At 43.4% G+C, this 20259-nt stretch overlaps 1 protein-coding gene across 1 annotated transcript; it reads right to left on the bottom strand.

Moving 5' to 3' along the window:
- Positions 1-66: 66 nt before the first annotated feature.
- NUDT8 (nudix hydrolase 8) lies at positions 67-18211 on the bottom strand. The gene is made up of 5 exons (XM_082268507.1): positions 18100-18211; positions 14455-14702; positions 10608-10740; positions 6960-7037; positions 67-346 (listed from the first exon to the last, which is right to left on the bottom strand). The coding sequence occupies exons 2-5, from the start codon at positions 14694-14696 to the stop codon at positions 125-127; spliced, it is 675 nt and encodes a 224-aa protein (XP_082124633.1). The 5' UTR covers positions 14697-14702; positions 18100-18211; the 3' UTR covers positions 67-124.
- Positions 18212-20259: the final 2048 nt, after the last annotated feature.

The raw sequence follows: 20259 nt of genomic DNA, 5'->3' as shown, positions 1-20259 counted from the left end.
TAGGAAGAGCTTTGTGCATGAGCAGACTTGGAGAGTTTATAATAATAATTAAAAAAAAAGAAATAAAACTTTATTGTGGCACTCGACTGACATTTCTGTATTGTCCCATCAATATTCCAATATGCTATCGTGAGCGAGAGCCACTGAGGATGCTTTTATAGCTTCCAGGGAAGAGCAGTGAGAGAGCAGAGTCGGTCATCATGGCGGTGAGGCCCCACACCTTGTGTCCTGGTAAGCGGAAAACTGGTAGAGTGTAGGCATAGCGACCACGCTGGCGGAAACAGGTGTATCCCTGGGAAGAGCTTGTACAGGCCAAAGAAAGGGGGAGGGTGAGGAGAGACTCCACCTAAAAAAAAAAAAAAAAAAAAGAAGAATAAAAAAATTTTGAAATCTATGCCAAAACAAACCAGGGGAATATACACTAATTGCTTAAAATGCAAAAATATTCGAACTTCTGACCAGATTATTTTTCCTGTGTAGCCAGAATAGTGACCCCATACTATAGAGCCCTGGTGCCAACATTCAGCTCAATTGCATATATTGTGTGGCCCTCAGGGCCAATGCAGACAGTATTCTTTCTTATAAATTAAGCACTTGTGGGGAACTGTATCAAACGCCTTAGCGAAATCCAGGTACACCACATCCACTGGTCTCCCCCTATCTAGCTCACCTCCTCGTAGAATGTTAAGAGATTGGTTTGACAAGTACGCCCATTTGTAAACCCGTGCTGGTTACTACTGATGATGATGTTGTCTTTAGCAAACTCTACGATATAGTCCCTTATCATCCCCTCCAGAAGTTTACATACTATCGATGTCAGACTGACAGGCCACTCTATTCAATTGTCTTTAGATTTTTTCCTTTACATTTACCAAAACCATATAATATGAGGTCAGACCTAACCACTTTCAATTTGTATGCAATCAGGCAGGCTCTTGCACTACATAGTTGAAGGTAAATCTATCAACAAAAGTTGTATAGTGTGTATCCAGCCTCAGCCTGGCTTCAGGAAGTTAAATGGTTTGCTATACTTTCATCACACAATCTTCCCTTTTTTTTGTTCTTAGTTTTTTTATAATGGATCTTCTTGAGAGAACTATCAAATATTGCACAAGTAATTTTTATGGGGGCTGTAGGATGCAAATATGTGAAAGCATTGATTTGTAAAGAGGATGTAATGGCAGTGATCTCTAGCACTCACATGTAATGTGTTTCTAGCCTATGACTGTCTCCCAACATGTCTTACAGTTGCTGATCATTTCCTGTAGTCTCCAACCCTCTCCTGATGTACTGTATCCTTGCAGCGTCTTGCTGCATTGCATTAAAATGTATGTGTAGCCCAGGGTTAGGACAAGGTGGTGTATAAGCTCATAAAAATTTACACTTGCACAGAGCTCCGAGGAGGAGATCAGGAGGGTTTACTGTTCATGGACAAATCACAGTTTTACTTTTAGGCCCCTTTCACACATGCTGTCCGTTTTTCATCCATCCGTTGACTGATGAAAAATGGACATCAATCCATCTCTATGGAAAAACTGATGTAAATAGATGATCATCAACTTACATCCGTCATCATCCGTTTTTTTTTTTTTTTTTAAACTGATTAAAGCTCTAAATTTCTTCTATTAGGAAAACAGAGCAGACAAAAACCGGATGTAAACTGACAAATGGTCAATTTTTTGCATTGGTAGTGAATGTAAAATAAACTGATGAATACTTCATCCATTGTGACGTGACTGAACTGATGAAATGAATGCTCCGCATATGTGAAAGGGGACCTAAAAGCAGAAACCCAACCTAAATGTTATTTAGGTTTATATTACTTTAGAATGTCTGAGTTTGTTTTGTTTTTTTTATATGCCTCTTTTCCCCCTTCACGAGGAGGTTTCTTTTCTTTGACAGAAAGGAGAAATCTCCCGAGTGATACTGATCGCAATAAAAATCATGACCGTTTCTAAACCTTCAACAATCAACTAGAAAAGTTTTATCTTAATTGTACGGTACAGGGACACAGGCAACTTATTCATACACCATGAATTGGCCAAGAAGAACCTGGTACTCGGACTTTAAGCAGAAAAACCCTGGTTCCATCCTCACAGGCCTCATAGGTTATCTCCTAGTCTTATATTCCATCCTGTTTCACAGTCTGTCTTTACCAGCACAGCTAATGAAACCCATGTCTTTAAGAATAGGGGGATTTTGCAGTCTGATGCCCTCCTTGGCCTTGCTAAAAGCAAGAAAAGCAACTTACAGGAAGATCTATTATTGTACATGTTATTTTGCCTAGCGTGAACAGTCAATTTAATCACAGAGATTTCTTTGCATGTGGCCTTCCTACAAGCAGGTCTTAACCAGAATTTAGCTCTTAGCACACCTACAGGGCAGGTATTGACCTGATCTATCCTTTTTCAAAGGCCTCTAGCTTCATGACCCCTTATAAAAAACCTTTATTTAAAATTTTTCATGTGTCCAGCCCTCCTTGTAGCACCCCCATGCTTCCCTTGGACCCTTTGAACCCATCAGGCATATTCCGTGTGCAGCTCAGCATACAATCAGTTGTGATTAATACTCTCCTACGCATGCATTTCAGCCATGTCATCTCGGCACGGCTGAAAAGCAGTAACTGGGGAAAGATGGACCGATGTCAGCAGTTACGCAAGGGGCTGGGCTGGGACACCACCACAATGCTAGAGTCTAGTATAGTTCCGCTTTAAACCTGGCAGTCCCGGTGGATGAGTTCCTGGACTTTAAGGTGCCACAAATAAGAGGTTAGGGGCCTTCTTTAAAAGTATCCCCTTTAATGTTTGGGCGAAGTGTATGCTCTATTCCAGAGAATCAGAACCAGAAGATCCTTTCATTTGGAAGCTCCTGAAAACCATTCAGAGCTTTGCGATGCTTGGTGGATGCCATAAGGCATCTACGTTTGTCCAATTGAAAAGGGCGGTGGAACTCCTCTGCAAATTTTAAAGGCTGCCCTTTGAGGTGAACACTTATTTGGACTATATACAGGTCCCTCTCATAAAATTAGCATATTGTGATAAAGTTCATTATTTTCTGTAATGTACTGATAAACATTAGACTTTCATATATTTTAGATTCATTACACACAACTGAAGTAGTGCAAGCCTTTTATTGTTTTAATATTGATGATTTTGGCATACAGCTCATGGAAACCCAAAATTCCTATCTCAAAAAATTTGCATATCATGAAAAGGTTCTCTAAACTATCTATTAACCTAATCATCTGAATCAACTAATTAACTCTAAACACCTGCAATAGATTCCTGAGGCTTTTAAAAAACTCCCAGCCTGGTTCATTACTCAAAACTGCAATGATGGGTAAGACTGCCGACCTGACTGCTGTCCAGAAGGCCATCATTGACACCGTCAAGCAAGAGGGTAAGACACAGAAAGAAATTTCTGAACGAATAGGCTGTTCCCAGAGTGCTGTATCAAGGCACCTCAGTGGGAAGGAAAAAGTGTGGCAGAAAACGCTGCACAACGAGAAGAGGTATCCGGACCCTGAGGAAGATTGTGGAGAAGGACCGATTCCAGACCTTGGGGGACCTGCGGAAGCAGTGGACTGAGTCTGGAGGAAGACTGGGGAGAGGGAAATGCCAAAATGCCCAAAGTCCAAAGTACCCACAGTCAGTGATGGTCTGGGGTGCCATGTCAGCTGCTGGTGTTGGTCCACTGTGTTTTATCAAGGGCAGGGTCAATGCAGCTAGCTATCAGGAGATTTTGGAGCACTTCATGCTTCCATCTGCTGAAAAGCTTTATGGAGATGAAGATTTCATTTTTCAGCACGACCTGGCACCTGCTCACAGTGCCAAAACCACTGGTAAATGGTTTACTGACCATGGTATTACTGTGCTCAATTGGCCTGCCAACTCTCCTGACCCGAACCCCATAAAGAATCTGTGGGCTGTTGTGAAGAGAAAGTTGAGAGACGCAAGACCCAACACTCTGGATGAGCTCAAGGCCACTATCGAAGCATCCTGGGCCTCCATAACACCTCAGCAGTGCCACAGGCTGATTGCCTCCATGCCACGCCGCATTGAAGCAGTCATTTCTGCAAAAGGATTCCCGACCAAGTATTGAGTGCATAACTGAACATAATTATTTGAAGGTTGACTTTTTTTGTATTAAAAACACTTTTTTTTATTGGTCGGATGAAATATGCTAATTTTTTGAGATAGGAATTTTGGGTTTTCATGAGCTGTATGCCAAAATCATCAATATTAAAACAATAAAAGGCTTGCACTTCTTCAGTTGTGTGTAATGAATCTAAAATATATGAAAGTCTAATGTTTATCAGTACATTACAGAAAATAATGAACTTTATCACAATATGCTAATTTTTTGAGAGGGACCTGTACTTGGATAGCTATATCAAGAAGGTGACTATAGAGAAAAGCAAGCTCCTATCCCTAAAGGCAAAGGTTACAGATCATAAAACCAGTGACACCTTCAGAATCTAAGAAGAGTTCCTTTCATATGCAACCAGGCTCAAAACCAAAGCAAAAGCCTACATCCCAGTTCTGTAGAATGAACTCGGAGTCAAATCATCTTCACAGTAAAGGGGTGCCCCTACTCGTAGGGGTGAAGAGACTGTGGACTCAGGAAGTCTCCGACAACTGGGTCTGCAGCATGGTATCCAGAGGCTACAAGCTGGAGTTCAGCTGCTTTCCCCTTCCACACTTTATGTGCTTAGTGAGATATTTGGATCCACAAGAAAACGGCAGGTTTTTTTTGTGGCCATGAAGCCTGTACCTTTAAAAAAGTCAAGTCAGCTATGTCAGACCCCCATATTTCAAATAATGCGTGACTGAAAAACTGTGGTAAAAAATTTAAAAGAATAATTACTTTTTTTGGTGCCTACAGATCTTTTAGATATCTTGCAAAAATAGCTATCAGACCCCAAGATGGGAAACAATGGTCAGCTTCTCATGTCACCAGCTCTGGCCCACTACCTACCTCTGCCCAAACCTCACTACTGCTTGCTGAAGGCCCTAATCGCAGTACTGAGAAAATGGCAAAGTACAGGAGGGGGTCGGCCAGCGCTATAAACCACAGGAACTGGTCTTTTTGTTAGTTTTGGATAGATTGGGTAAGAGTTTGAACCCCTGTCAAACTTGCACTACTACTGGTGACTCTGTTAGTGAGGATTTAATTTTAGTGTTGCAGGGAAAGCTATTTTACCACACATTAAGTAATAGAAAATCTCCAACAGCAACACAAAGAAATTTAAAAAATAAAAATAAATTAGGAATGGGGAAAAGCTAAAACCATGGTCAGCTTTTCCACCCCATCTTTGTCTTTTTGCATATCTCCCCTTACTTCCCATCCGGTGAAGACATTGCTACTTGGACAGGAAGTTCGGGGAAAACCCCCTACTTACGCCCGGACAGCAGTAAATACCGAATAGGATTTGAATCTTTCCCCAATCTATCAAAACAAAACTTTTTGGCGTGATATAGAAATTAACTACCCCGACAACTGATCGCACCCCCTTTCTACTCTTCCCCCACTCCCTTTTTTTTTTACCTTTCTAGATGGCTTTGTCTTTCCTTCACACATAGTATGGAGAGGTGTACAGTTATACTACAAATCATATTTCTAGTAAACAGCTATATATAAAAAATAGTTCTCAAAATGTTAACAGACTTTGAGTTGTAAGAGCCCACATTAGTCTCCATGTTTCATACATACTGCTATCCCACTGGCTTCATGATTAGCATTCTGACTGGTGTTAACCTCCTCTTCCCCTTTTCCCCACAACCTCCTACTGGCCATGTGTTCCCTGCTTGTCATGCTTATCCTCCAGCTTCAATACTTTTGAGTCACTAATCTGGAACAAACATGAAGCAAATGAAGTTAGAACTTAACCGGTTAACAAAAATATTGTTATTTTTGTACCGGTACGTCACTAGCCTGGGAGCCAATAGCGGGCAAGCGCGTGCCGCCGGAGGTGCGCTCCCGCCTCGGCTCGTTCACGGACACCTCCATGCATGTGACCGGCGGACCCGATGTCCGCCGGTCACTCCTGATCGTTCGCTGTGAAGGGAGAAAGGCAGGCGGCTAATGTAAACAAAGCCGCCTGTCATTCTTCCCTGTGTAAAAGCACTGATCTAACGGTCCTGCTATGTAGGACCGTTGATCTGTGCTGTTACACACACAGCCACATCCCTGCACAGTTAGAAGCACGCCCCTAGGGACACACTTAACCCCTCCCTCTCCAATAAGGTTAACCCCTTCCCTGCCAGTGTCATTTTTACAGTAACAGTGCATATGTATAGCACTGATTACTGTAGTAATGTCACTGGTAACCCCAAAAGTGTCAAAAATGTCAGTCAAGGGTCCGATCTGTCCGCCGCAATGTCGCAGTCCCGCAAAAAAAAAAAAAAATCGTAGATCACCGCCATTACTCGTTAAATAAAAAAAAACAACAAAAATGACAGAAATCTTTCCCTTTGTTAGTAAACGCAATAACTTTTGCGCAAACCAATCAAAATACGCTTATTGTGATTTTTTTTCCAAACATAGGTAGCAGAAAACAAATTGGCCAAAAATTAAAAAAAAAAAATTAGATTTTTACATTTTTTTGGGGGGAATTTCATATAAAAAAATGTTAAAAATATTGTTATTTTTGCAAAATTGTCGCAATTTTTTTGATTAAAGCGCATGATAAAAAAAAAAAAAAAATCGCACAGGTGATCAAATACCACCAAAAGAAAGCTCTATTTGTGGGGAAAAAAAGGACGTCAAATTCGTTTAGGTACAGCGTCGCACGACCGCGCAATTGTCCGTTAAACTCACGCAGTGCCGAATCGCAAAATAGGGCCTGGTCAGGAAGGGGGTAAAATCTTCCGGGGCTTAAGTGGTTAATGTAAAAGGATTAAATATTAAATATCAGCCCCTATATTTCTCTCTTTAATGCCATGTTGTACCATACACACCTCCTCTGGATTGGGTTTGGCAGCCAGGTCCTCGAGGCAGCCTATGTTTGCCAGAACTGGAACGATGACCATCCCTGTCTGTGGGTAAACAAAGATATTAGCTGTAGTACTGACAATGATCTCAGTGACTGGCTGTAATATCGCAGAACATGGACAGAGTGTATAAAAATGAAAGAACAGAAAAGTACGTTGTTCATATATCAGTTTTGAGCGGTCTATTGTCTTCTAGTTGCTGGACTTCCAAATTGTTCTTCCAGCTTCAGTACTACGAGTCACTGACCTAGAACAAGTATGCAGAGAAGGCCTTTTGAGTCTTTAATGCAGCTTACACATGCAAGAAAGTCACAAAGTATTGAAGCCAGAGACTGCCAGGCAACCAGCATTTTATGAAGGAGGTTAGCAATGGCTGCCTCCATATTTAGTAGACAACATGAGGATGTCCTCCTTCATAATGGATAGAGTATGATAATGCCGAGTCAGGATCTTTTGGAGATCGCAAGGCTGTAAAAGCCCCCTCCTCATAATGCGTGCCGGTCTGTAGGTTGCACAGATATTACTGTGGGATACAAAGATCAGATTTAAAAAAATTATAAGCAAGCATACAATGTATGAACGTCGTCCGATTTTCGCATCGTGTGTACTGGGCATTAGAGCCGGTTCACACTACTCCGACTCAGTCGCCCCATGAAGGAGCGACTTTTTAGCGCCATCTTTACCTAAATTGTTCGGGAATTAAAATTTGTTCTCGTAGAAATACAGTCCATCCCTCTGTTGAAGATGCAAATCCAGAGGAGGTGGGTAGTTGCAGGGTTCATACACATTTTCACCAATAAAATTCCATGACTTTTCCATGACTTTACGTAAATATTCATGACCTAATGTTTCATGAAATGTCTATGTATACATGTTAAATAAGAAGAAAATCCATGTCACAGCCAGCATATTTTTACTAAAATAAATGACAATCTTTGTAGTGTACAGTACCTCTGCAGTTAGGGATTCGTTTCTGGATACAGCGTGACTCAAAATGGTCCCTTGTTTTACAGTGGATGAGATGGAAGCACCGCTGCCGCAGCTGGGAGCCGGTGTCACTTCAGGCTCACGGGTGAAAAAGCCAGCGATCGGATTGGAAGCTGTCAAGCACGCAGCTGCAGACTGATGCTTTGCACCTTTAGCGTGGCTAGACCCATGGTTATCAACCCGTGGCTATCAACCAATGAGGCAGCGGAAGCGTCACTGGAGGGCGGGCCGGCCGCATGAACGTGATGACGCAGGGGTACGGTAACCGAAACGGTTACTGCCCCCTTCCGCATCATCATCATCACGTTCATGCAGCCGGCCCACCTTCCAGTGACGCTTCCGCTGCCTCATTGGTTGATAATCTCCTGCTGCTAGCCAGTCACAGTGTCTCCAGGCCTTATTGGGTCATCTCTTTGGCTGCTGCTGGCCAATGACAGCACGCGCATACCGCGGACCCGGAAGGACGCTAATACAGCGAAATGTAAATACAGTATGTGGCAATATAATTATCATAAAATAATTAAGCATCCGCTCCCCGCTCCCCCACAGTAATTTAATTCCATGACTTTTCCAAAACCTAGTGTGTTTCCTAATTTTCCATGACCTTTCCAGGCCTGGAAAGTGTCATCTAAAAATTCCAAAACTTTTCCAGGATTTCCAGGACCGTATGAACCCTGTAGTTGGCGACCGCCTCCTTGACTTGTGACATCAAGTCTGCTTGCAGGAGCAGGAAATTCTTAGCTGGCAAAATAGTCAGCTTCAGAAGGTGGAACTGGTTCAGAAAACATGCGTGGAAGTGCATCTGGTTTGCAATTCTTGGAACCTGGACAAAAAGTTATATGGAACACAAAATGTGAAAAGAAGAGTGCCCATCTGGCCTGTCCAGGTCTTCGTCATCTTGCAGTTTTTTAAGTTAGAGTGGAGCTCCAGGCTCCTTCAGAAAAATGTAAACAAGTACTGTAGCTACTGACTTTTAGGCCTCATGCACACAGGGCGCTTTTAGGAGCGTCAGGCGTTTTTTTTTTTTTTTTTTTTTTTTTTTTAGCTTAAAAACGCCCCTCCAGGTTATTGTATGGCCTCATGCACACACAGGTTTTTCGGAAATGTAAGTGGCATAGGGGTTTCAAACTTCCAGATGAGTTTGCCATGGCAAAGTCAGCCAGAAGTGGGAGCAGGTACCTGTCAAAACCAAGTACCCACTCCCCCGAAAGGTGCCAAATGTGGGGGGGGGGGGGGGGGGGTTAGGGAGGCAAATATGCGGAGCTTCCTTTTTGGGTGGAGCTCCGCTTTAATGGTATTAAAAAAAAAAAAAATTATTTATATATATATATATATATATATATATATATATATATATATATATATATATATATATATATATATATATAAAGAATGTACAATCTAACTGTAACAAAACTGTAACATGTATTTGAAGGAATATTTATCCTCCATTTTGTTACTAAAACCCTAGACTCAGCTTAATTAAAAAGCCTATCTAAGTAAATGTCCTTGAAAGTTTCCACGTTACGCTTTGTGGTCACTGACTCTTAAGGCCCGTACACACGTACCGATCGTCGGCATACAAACGTCGGCGGACGAAAGATCTGCCGATTGTACGCGTGTTAGTATGGTGCCTCCGACAGCTGTCTGCGCACAATCCGCGGACAAAAGTCTTTCTTGCAAACATGAAAATTTTTGTCTGCGGACACCAGAACGGACGATTGTTCGCCTGTCAGTACAGAATTCGGCCGACAGACCGCAGATTTGCAAGACTGGGCATGCTCAGAAAATAAAAAACACAGGGAAAGTTAACCATTACATGACATCACTTCTGCAGTCAGCTGAAGTCTGCAGACAAAATTCTTGTGCTGTCTTTGCACTTTTCAACAGACACCGACATCCCGGGGAGAAAAGACGAACATTTGTATGCCGACGATCGGTACGTGTGTACGGGGCTTTAGAGTAAGTCTGTTTGAAGTAACCAATTATGCCTTATCTTAACCCTTAGAACAAGTCTGATGTAATGCCAATTATAACTATGCCTTATTATAATTAGCTCATATGCAAGTACGTGACTTGAAGCACGTAATGGTAAACTGCTATTCTTGTATCAATTCTATGTAAAATCTACTGGAAAGGGACTTCCCCGTTTAAAGTCGGTTCACACTGGGGTGACTTGTCAGGCGACTTGGTCGCCTGACAAGTCGCGGTGGGTCGCCTGCCATTGATTAGCACAGGACCCGTTCTAATAGGAGCGACACAAGTCGCTCCGACTTAGAAAAAGGGTCCTGTACTACTTTGGGGCGACCTGGAGCGACCTGCATTGACTTCAATGATATGAAGTCCGTGCATGTCGCTCCGAGGTCGCGGTGCGCGCTGTGCACCGCGACTTCACAGGTCGCCCCGGCAAGTCGGATCGCCTCAGTGTGAACCGGCTCTTACTCTCTTTATAAAACGTTCTTTATTGTTTGAATAAAGCGCGCATTCTGTGACATCGTACCTGCTGTCTCTGGGTCTCATTGAGTGCTCCCAGATATCTGAAGGAACTTTGATGCCAAGGGCCATGCGAGTCTCAATTATTGCCAACAGTATTTAGCTAATCTAGTATAGTGAAGTTATTTTTCTTACCCAATCAGTGATTGGCTTCATAGGACCCCAAACCGTACTGCGAGGCACGGACACACCAAGCTCCTCTTGTGCCTCCCTCAGAGCCGTGTCTATGATGTCTTTATCAGATGCATCACACTTCCCACCGGGGAAACTAAAGAGGTAAAATATAAAACACAAATCCGATTAATAAAATCTATCAAATGTATTTTATGAATCTTTTACATGTAATGTATGATTATTATTAAAATTGCTTTACAAAAAGCAAACATGCTCTCGTAATTTTTCTTTATTTAAAGACACACCATATCACACATAATGCTTGCTTAGGCAATTCATAGACGATTTAATTTGGTTGCAGGAAAGAAAATCACCTAATTCCCCACATCAGCAAAGAGAGTGTTGCTGGGGGGGATCCCTCCCTCCCGGAGCGGTTATCGTGTTCTTCTGGAGGGGAGTCTTCCCAGCCAGCAGAACACAATGATTATGGCTAGCGGCCGGCAGTAATCACATGTGAAAAATCTGACAGGCTGGTTGTACTGAAGTGGATCGATGGATTGTAAAACCAGCCTGCCCACACATGGATCAAATCTCGTCCGGTCCCTGCTGAACTGGCTGAGATTTGATCCATCTATGGCTGGCTTTAGTTTCCACCCTCAGATCTACCTTACAAATACAATCCTACTTCAGGGCTGCTATAAAACAAAAATAATTAAACCATAAAATTGTTTATGGAATATAATTAGATTAGACCCATCACAGCTAAAGCAGCAGAAGAGTAAAGCTGCCCCCTCCCTCCTCCTAACACCTACGCAAACTAACCTGTGTAAGAAAGATGTACACCGAAAGTGGGTGGGATTCGGCAGCAAGTGAACATTCTCTCTCTGAAGTTGATATTTGAAAGCAGGAAAAAATTTGAGGCGTTGACAAGGTCCAAATTGTAATGGCTGGACGAACCACTCTAAAACTGCAGCGGTTGTGGGATGTTCCTGGTCTGCAGTGGTCAGGACTGACCAAAAGTGGTCCAAGGAAGGAAAACCAGAGACCTGGTCATGGGCGGCCAAGGGTCATTGATGGACGTGGGAAGGGAAGGCTAGCCTGTGTAGTCCGATCCAATAGAAGAGCTACTAGAACTCAAATTGCTGAAAAAGTTATTGCTAGTTCCTATAGAAAGGTCTCAGAACACACAGTGCATCACAGTTTGGGGTGTATAGGGCTGCATAGCCGCAGACCGGTAATGCCTCGTACACACTCAACAATTATCGGCCGACCGATTGTCTGACTTTTGTCCAGAGTTGTGTTTTGTTGGTTGGAATGTGCCTAGACTGCACACAAATTTTCTCGGCCAACAAAAATCTACTTCAGAAGTGATGTCATGTGCTGGTTTACTTTCCGTGTGTTTTTTCTTCTCTGAGCATGCCCAGTCTTGCTCATCAGATTTTTGTCTGCCGAAATCTGTACTGACTGACGGAAAATCAGCCATTGTGTTGACGGCCAACAAAAATTTTATAGCCTGCACACCAGATTTTTTTTCGGCCGAAAAGTCAGAGTCGGTTGTCGGAAGCATCATACTAACAAGCCGAAAATCGGCCGATCAGGCGTTGGCCGAAAATTCACGGCCAATTATCGACGCGTGTGTACGGGGCTTTAGGGTGCCCATGCTGACCCAAGTCTGCAGCAAAAAAGCCTTCATTGGGCACGTGAGCATCAGAACTGATCCACGGAGTAATGGAAGGAGGTGGCATGGTCTGATGAAGAATGGTTTAAGGAACACAACACATCACGTAGGTTATAGTTTGGTGAGCCAGTTGTGGCAGTACTGTGCCCTGGGCATGGTATTAAAAAAAGGGTTTTAGGTCACTATGGGTTCTCACTCAGGCAGGTTAAGTGGTTCTGGGGTGCATGTGTCATATAGATGTAACTGAGAAATAGGTGGTAGGGAGTTGTGAGAACGCCATCATCCCAGTAGACATAGAACAAGAAAAACCCTCCAAGAATGCAGGACTTTTCTAGGCAATATGGACAAGTTACCATAAAGGCACAGATATATAAAAAAAATGTAAATTTCATTAAAACATCAGAGTAAAACCGTTTAAGCACTTGCTGACCGCCGCCCGACTATATACGGCGGCGGTCAGCCCCTCCCAGGCAAAGTGACGTACCGGTACGTCACTAGCCTGGAAGCGAATAGCGGGCGAGCACGCGCCGCCGGAGGCCCGCTCCCGCCCCCACTCGTACCCGACTAAGCCGGTCACTCGCGATCGTCGGGCAGAGAGGGAGAAAAGCAGGCGGCTAGTGTAAACAAAGCCGCCTGTCAGTCTCCCCCGTGTAAAAGCACAGATCACTCGGTCCTGCTATGTAGGAACGTTGATCTGTGCTATTACACCACTAGCCACATCCAATGACAGTAAGAAACACGCCCCTAGGGACACACTTAACCCCTCCCTCTCCAATAAAGTTAACCCCTTCCCTCCCAGTGTCATTTTTACAGTAACCGTGCATATGTATAGCACTGTAGTAATGTCACTGGTACCCCCAAAAGTGTCAAAAATGTCAGTCAAGGGTCTGATCTGTCCGCCGCAAATTCATCGCAGTACCGCAAAAAAAAAAAAAAAATTGCAGATCGCCGCCATTACGCGTTAAAAAAAAAAAAAAAACAACAAAAATTACAGAAATCTTTCCCTTAGTTAGTAAACGCAATAACTTTTGCGCAAACCAATCAAAATACGCTTATTGTGATTTTTTTTTTACCAAACATAGGTAGCAGAAAACAAATTGGCCAAAAATTTAAAAAAAATTTTGATTTTTAAATTTTTTTGGGGGGGAATTTCATATAAAAAAAATGTGAAAAATATTATTTTTTTTGCAAAATTGTCGCTCTTTTTTTGTTTATAGCGCATGATCAAAAAAAAAAAAAATCGCACAGGTGATCAAATACCACCAAAAGAAAGCTCTGTTTGTGGGAAAAAAAGGACGCCAAATTTGTTTGGGTACGGCGTCGCACGACCGCGCAATTGTCCGTTAAAGTTGCACAGTGCCGAATCGCAAAAAGTGGCCTGGACGCAAGACAGCAAAATCCTCCGGTGGTAAAGTGGTTAAGGAACACAACACATCACGTAGGTTATAGTTTGGCGAGCCAGTTGGGGCAGTACTGTGGCCTGGCATGGTATTAAAGAAGAAGGGTTTTCTGTCACCAAGGGTTCTCACTCAAGCAGGTTGAGGGGCTCTTGGGTGCTTGTGTCATATAGATGTAACTAAGAAATAGGTGGTAGGGAGCTGTGAGAACGCCATCATCCCAGTAGACATAGAACAAGAAAAACCCTCCAAGAATGCAGGACTTTTCTAGGCAATACGGACAACCAACCACAAAGGCACAGATATATAATAAAATAAAATTTCATTTAAACATCAGTAAGTAAAATCGTCTAATATATGGCCACCCTGTAGCAGGATATCTGCTATGGGGCTGTTCAGAAGTGGTTAATACACGTGGGCTAGGAATATGAAAGAAGTCTTCTTGGAAGTCCTTGGAAGTGGTACACTTGAGTTAATTTCCCCACACAGTGTATAGGCCAGGGTTTCTCAACTAGGGTTCCTCCTGAGGTTGCTAGGGGTTCCTTGAGCAATGACCAATTTCTGCCTCTCAGATAAGTCCCCAATGACACCATTGTTCCTTTTAGCTATCTGTAAGGGGGGTAATTCTTCCCAACGATGAGAAGAGTAAGGAGCATTCTTCCCACTTATTGTCACACTAATGTGTCATGGGTTGTAGATTTTTAATTTTTAGCAGGGGTTCCCCAAGACCAGAAATTTATTTCAAGGGTTCCTCTGTGTTGAGAAAGGCTGGTATAGTTCGTCTGATGCCCACCTGATGTCTCCTTTGTGCCTCCCTTTCAGCTTGGGGGAGCGCAGGGTATAGAGCAAGGAGGGGGCTCCGTGGTTGGTACATAACGTTACCAGAACACCTGCTGATGCTTTGACTGGTAGCGCCGTTCTACTCAGAACTTCCCGACACCTTTGTTCTGTCTCATAGGAAAGACTTTCCGCGGGTAGGTTCGGAAGAACCTTGGTGCAGAGTCCACGCCGGACAACAGACAGGTGAAGACTCATTTGACTGCAAAATACAAACAGTGAAATAAGAATAATACAAAGCCTAAACTGCGAAAATACGTAACAATAAAAAAAAAAAAAAAAAAAAAATCACAGAATAATTGTAACAATAAAGTTAGAATAAAACACTATGGCGTTACCGGATCACTGCCTGCAATTCCAAATCGCGGGACGCCCTTACAATCCCTGTTATTTTCAATGGCACTGAAATCGTGGTGCGATTTTCCTGATGAATCACGGTAAAATCATGCAAACAGAATCTTGGTATGCTTGTCGCAGAATCTTTTGGGCAACAGTTGTCCCGCAATTCTGTTTGCATGAATTTACTGCAATTCGTCGGGTGAAAATCATGGCAAAATCTCGCCGCAATTTCAGTGCCATCGAAAATACCGGGGATCATAAGAGCGTCCCACAATCTGCGGTAGAGCTGCACGATTCTGGCCAAAATGAGAATCACAATTTTTTTGCTTGGAATAAAGATCACGATTCTCTGTGCAACATCTTTTACATTATAAAAAAAATTGGGATAACTTTACGGTTTTGTTTTATTTTTTTATTCATTAAAGTGTATTAATTGCGTTTGAAAGACTGCTGCGCAAATACAGTGTGACATAAAAATTTACAACAATCACCATTTTATTCTGCAGGGTCTCTGCTAAAAAAAAAAAAAAAATATATATATATATATATATATATATATATATATATATAAATGTTTGGGGGTTCTAACTACTTTTCTAGGAAAAAAAAACTGATTTAACTTGCAAGCAACAAGTGTAGGAAAAAGGTTTAGTCTTTAAGAGGTTAAACTTCCTTCCTCAGGCAGAGGGAAAGAAAAGATACAATGTAATCATTTGTGTTTACAGTTCAGTGGGAGACTAATGCTGATAGGCTTTTGCGGGAGGCTCTTTTTTTTTTGGACAGCTGCTCCCTCAGAGCTATGTAAAGAATCGAGCAAGTGTCATGTTAAGATAGTCAGGGGGAGTGAATCGCGATCTCGATTCCGTTACGATTAATCGTGCAGTTCTAATCTGCGGTGATTCGGAATCTCGGGCAGAATCGCTGCGATTATGTCTGGAATCCAGAATGCCATAATGTGAACAGAGCCAAAAAATATGAAGCCTTTCGGTGAAGGGAAAACATTTGTGCAGGCAACAGAATCATTTCAGTTCCAGCTGCTAATTTTCGATTGGACGTTAGGGATCCTTAAACTACGGCCCTCCAGCTGTTACAGAACTACACATCCCATGAGGCATTGTAAAACTGACATTTACAGACATGACTAGGCATGATGGGAATTGTAGTTCCTGAACAACTGGAGGGCCATAGTCTGAAGACCTCTGGCCTAGATACTGAACAGCTATAACTTTATGACCACTGACAGGTTAAGTGAAGAACATTGATTATTCCATTACACAGTGAAAAATAAGTGAACATGTTGTCCCTGAAGTTGTTTAGAAAGCAGAAAAAAAATGGTCATCCCAGTTGGTTGTGTGTGGGGCTGAGTAGCCGCAGACCTGCCAAGGTTGCCCATGCTGACCAGTGTCCACAGCCAAAAGCTCCTACAATGGGCACGTGAGCATCAGAACCGGACCACGGACCAATATAAAAAGGTCACCCGGTCTGATGAATCATATTTTCTTTTACATCATATGGATGGCCGGGTAACGGTCCATCACTTACCTAGGGAAGAGATGGCACCGGGATGCAATATGGGAAGAAGGGAAGCCAGCAGAGGCAGTGTGATGCTTTGGGCAATGTTCTGCTGGGACACCTTGGCTCCTGCCATTCATGTGGATGTTACTTTGACACATACCACCTACCTAAACATTGTTACTGACCAAGTACACCCCTTCATGGAAATGGTATTCCATGATGGCAGTGGCCTCTTTCAGCAGGCTAACGGGCCCTGCCACACTGCAAAATGGTTCAAGGAACACAACAATGAGTTCAAGGTGCTGACTCGGCCTCCAAATTCTCCAGATCTCAATCCAATCGAGAGTCTGTGGGATGTGCTGGAAAAAACAAGTCTGATCCATGGAGGCCCCATCTCGCAACTTACAGGACTTAAAAGCAGTAGCAAACTCTGTTACGCTACTTATAATAAGGCTTACCTATAGGTACTGTGAATATATCCTAAACTTGCACAGTTTAGGATATGCAGTGCATGCAGCCAGTGACGTCACCGAAACATGTGCTCTGAAGGTCTGGCATACAGTGCCAAACCTTCAGAGCCTGTATCGTAAATGGCGGCTCACGCGCACATGAGCTGGAGTGACGCCATCGCGTCTCTGGCCACTCGTAGCCGGAGGCCACAACCCCGGAAGGAAGACCAGGGGAAGAGGTCAGCCTTCTTAGCGGTGACAGCCTGGCGCTGGAGGGCTTTGTTCTAAGGTAAGTTTCCCATAATGTGCTAGTAGGCGATGCCTACTAGCACATTATCACTAGTGATGGGCTCAGGCGTGTTCGAAACATAGTCCCAACCCACCTGAGCAACCCTGCCAAGAAACCATCACTGCACACTGCCAATCATAGGCAGCTTGAGTATGTGCAGCTGCTGGCTGGGAAATGCCTCACTGCTTATGATTGGTGGTGTGCAGTGACGGCTTCCTGGCAGGATTGCTCAGGTGGGTTGGGATTACGTTTCGAACACGCCTGAGCCCATCTCTAATTATGGCATTGCCTTGCAGGGAGTGTTTTTTGTTTTTTAACTACAGTTAACCAGTGTGCGCACACTGGTATCTCTGCGCACACTGGTATCTCTGCGCACACTGGTATCTCTGCGCACACTGGTAGCCCTGCGCACACTGGTAGCCCTGCGCACATTGATATCTCTGCGCACACTGGTAGCCCTGCGCACATTGATATCTCTGCGCACATTGATATCTCTGCGCACACGGGTAGCCCTGCGCACACTGGTAGCCCTGCGCACACTGGTAGTCCTGCGCACATTGATCTCTGCGCACACTGGTAGCCCTGCACACCCTGGTAGTCCTGCGCACACTGGTAGCCCTGCGCACACTGGTAGCCCTGCGCACACTGGTATCTCTGCGCACACTGGTATCTCTGCGCACATTGGCGCTGAGCCCCCAGTAATTGTGATAATAAAAATAATAAATAAAGAAGAAAATACAGTAAAGCGTCTCTGAAAATGATTTTTGTTCGGCAGTCCCCAAATATTGCGCCTAAATCAGATCTGACGCAGCCAAAGGTCGTACCTACATTTACACACAAACTACCTACTTGCAGATTTTCTATTTACAGACCCCCCCACATTGTCAGAGCCCCCCTACACACTGTCCCATGACGTCACGTTGACACACCTGACCTTCACCTTACACAAGTTGTAAACACATTGCAGATTAGTCTCCAATATCAGACTCAGAAATTCTAACCTTCAAACCTCTCCTGATTTCCGTTCACATAATCACTTGGGCGGCTTCTGAGTTCCTCAAAACTCCCTCTCGACCACTGCAAGACCTTTAATGCCTTCTTCTGCCAGGATCCAACATGGCCGCTGCTGACAAGAGCAAACTTCTGGTCATTTCAAAGATGGCTCAGGCTTTAATGCGCGTGTAGGCAAGCCAAATGGCCACCAGGTGTCTCTGTTACAGCAACGTATCCTCGTCACGCAATGCAGAGCGACTGTGCGTATATTGTTATGTATTTGCTGCCATCTAGTGGTCGCCAAATAAAAATACAAGGCTGTTTAGATGGATTTCTGAATCACAAGGCATTGATTATATGGAAGGAATGTAAATAGTCCCTTTCTGCTAGGGTTGTCACCTTATCCCTTTAACCAAGACACATATGGATTATACATGTTCTGAGGCTAATTTAACCACTTCTGGACCAGAAGATTTTCCCCCTTAATGACCAGGCCCTATTTTGCGATTCGCCACTGCGTTACTTTAATGGACAATTGCGCGGTCGTGCGGCACTGTACCCAAATACAATTGATGTACTTTTTTTCCCACAAATAGAGCTTTCTTTTGGTGGTATTTGATCACCTTCTGCATTTTTTTTTTTTTTTTGCGCTATAAACAAAAAAAGAGTGACAATTCTGAAAAAAAAACCAATATTTTTCACTTTCTGCTATATAACATTCCCCAAAAAAAAAAATGTTTTAACATTTTAGGCCAATTTGTTTTCTGCTACATATTTTTTGGCAAAAAAAATCCCAATAAGCGTATTTTGATTGGTTTGCGCAAAAGTTATTGCGTCTACAAACTAGGGGAAAGATTTGTGTAATTTTTATTGTTTTTTTTTTTTTTTTTACTAGTAATGGCGGCGATCTGCGATTTTTTGCAGGATTGCGACATTGCAGCGGACAGATCGGACCCCTAACTGACATTTTTGACACTTTTGGGGGGACCAGTGACATTACTACAGTAATCAGTGCTATACATATGCACTGTTACTGTAATAATGACACTGGCAGGGAAGGGGTTAACATTGTGGGTGATCAAAGGGTTAAATGTGAGCCTAGGGGAGTGATTCTAACTGTGGGGGAGGGGGGGGGCATGGCTTATGGAATGACCATAGAGACCTGTGATCCTATATAGAAGGATCACAGGGGCTCTATGATCATTGCAGGGAGAAGAGCGGTCAGCTGTGATTACAACAGCCAATCGTCCTTCTCTCTCAGCGGGGAGCGATCGCTACAGGGTGGCTATCCTGCGTAAACCGTTGTAGACCTACGTCGGTCGCGCGCGGGAAGCTAGGGGGCGAGCGGGCCCCGCCGGTGGGGCGCTCCTGCCCCCACTCGGCAGTGGGGACTCGGACGCACGGGTCAGGTGGCTCCAATTGCGGCCTAACACGCGCAATCTTTCCCCACTGAGAGAGAAGGACAGGCAGCTGTTGTAATCACAGCCGACCGTTCTTCTCTGTGGAATGATCATAGAGCCCCTGTGATCCTTCTATATAGGATAACAGGTCTCTATGGTCCTTTCACAAGCCAACCCCCCCCCCCCACAATTAGAATAACTCCCCTAGGCATACATTTAACCCCTTGATCACCCACAATGTTAACCCCTTCCCTGCCAGTGTCATTATTACAGTAACAGTGCATATGTATAGCACTGATTACTGTAGTAATGTCACTGGTCCCCCCAAAAGTGTCAAAAATGTCAGTCAGGGGTCCGATCTGTCTGCCGCAAAGTCGCAGTCCCGCTAAAAATCGCAGATTGCCGCCATTACTAGTAAAAAAAAAAAAACAATAAAAATGACATAAATCATTCCCGTAGTTTGTAGACGCAATAACTTTTGCGCAAACCAATCAAAATATGCTTATTGCAATTTTTTTTTTACCATTTTTTACCATCTAAATATGTAGCTGAAAACAAATTAGCCTAAAATGTTAAGAAAATGTGTTTTTTTTTTCAGAATTGTCGCTCTTTTTTTGTATATAGCGTAAAAAATAAAAATCGCAGAGGTGATCAAATACCACCAAAAGAAAGCTCTGTTTGTGGGAAAAAAAGGACATCAATTTTATTTAGGTACAGCGTTGCAGGACCGCGCAATTTTCAGTTAAAATAACGCAGTGCCAAATCGCAAAATATGG

Source organism: Pelophylax lessonae (genome assembly GCF_965119305.1).
Source record: "Pelophylax lessonae genome assembly, chromosome: 9".
Lineage (NCBI taxonomy): Eukaryota > Metazoa > Chordata > Amphibia > Anura > Ranidae > Pelophylax > Pelophylax lessonae.
Note: the sequence above shows the minus strand (reverse complement) of the source record. Positions and strands in the feature narration are given on the sequence as shown.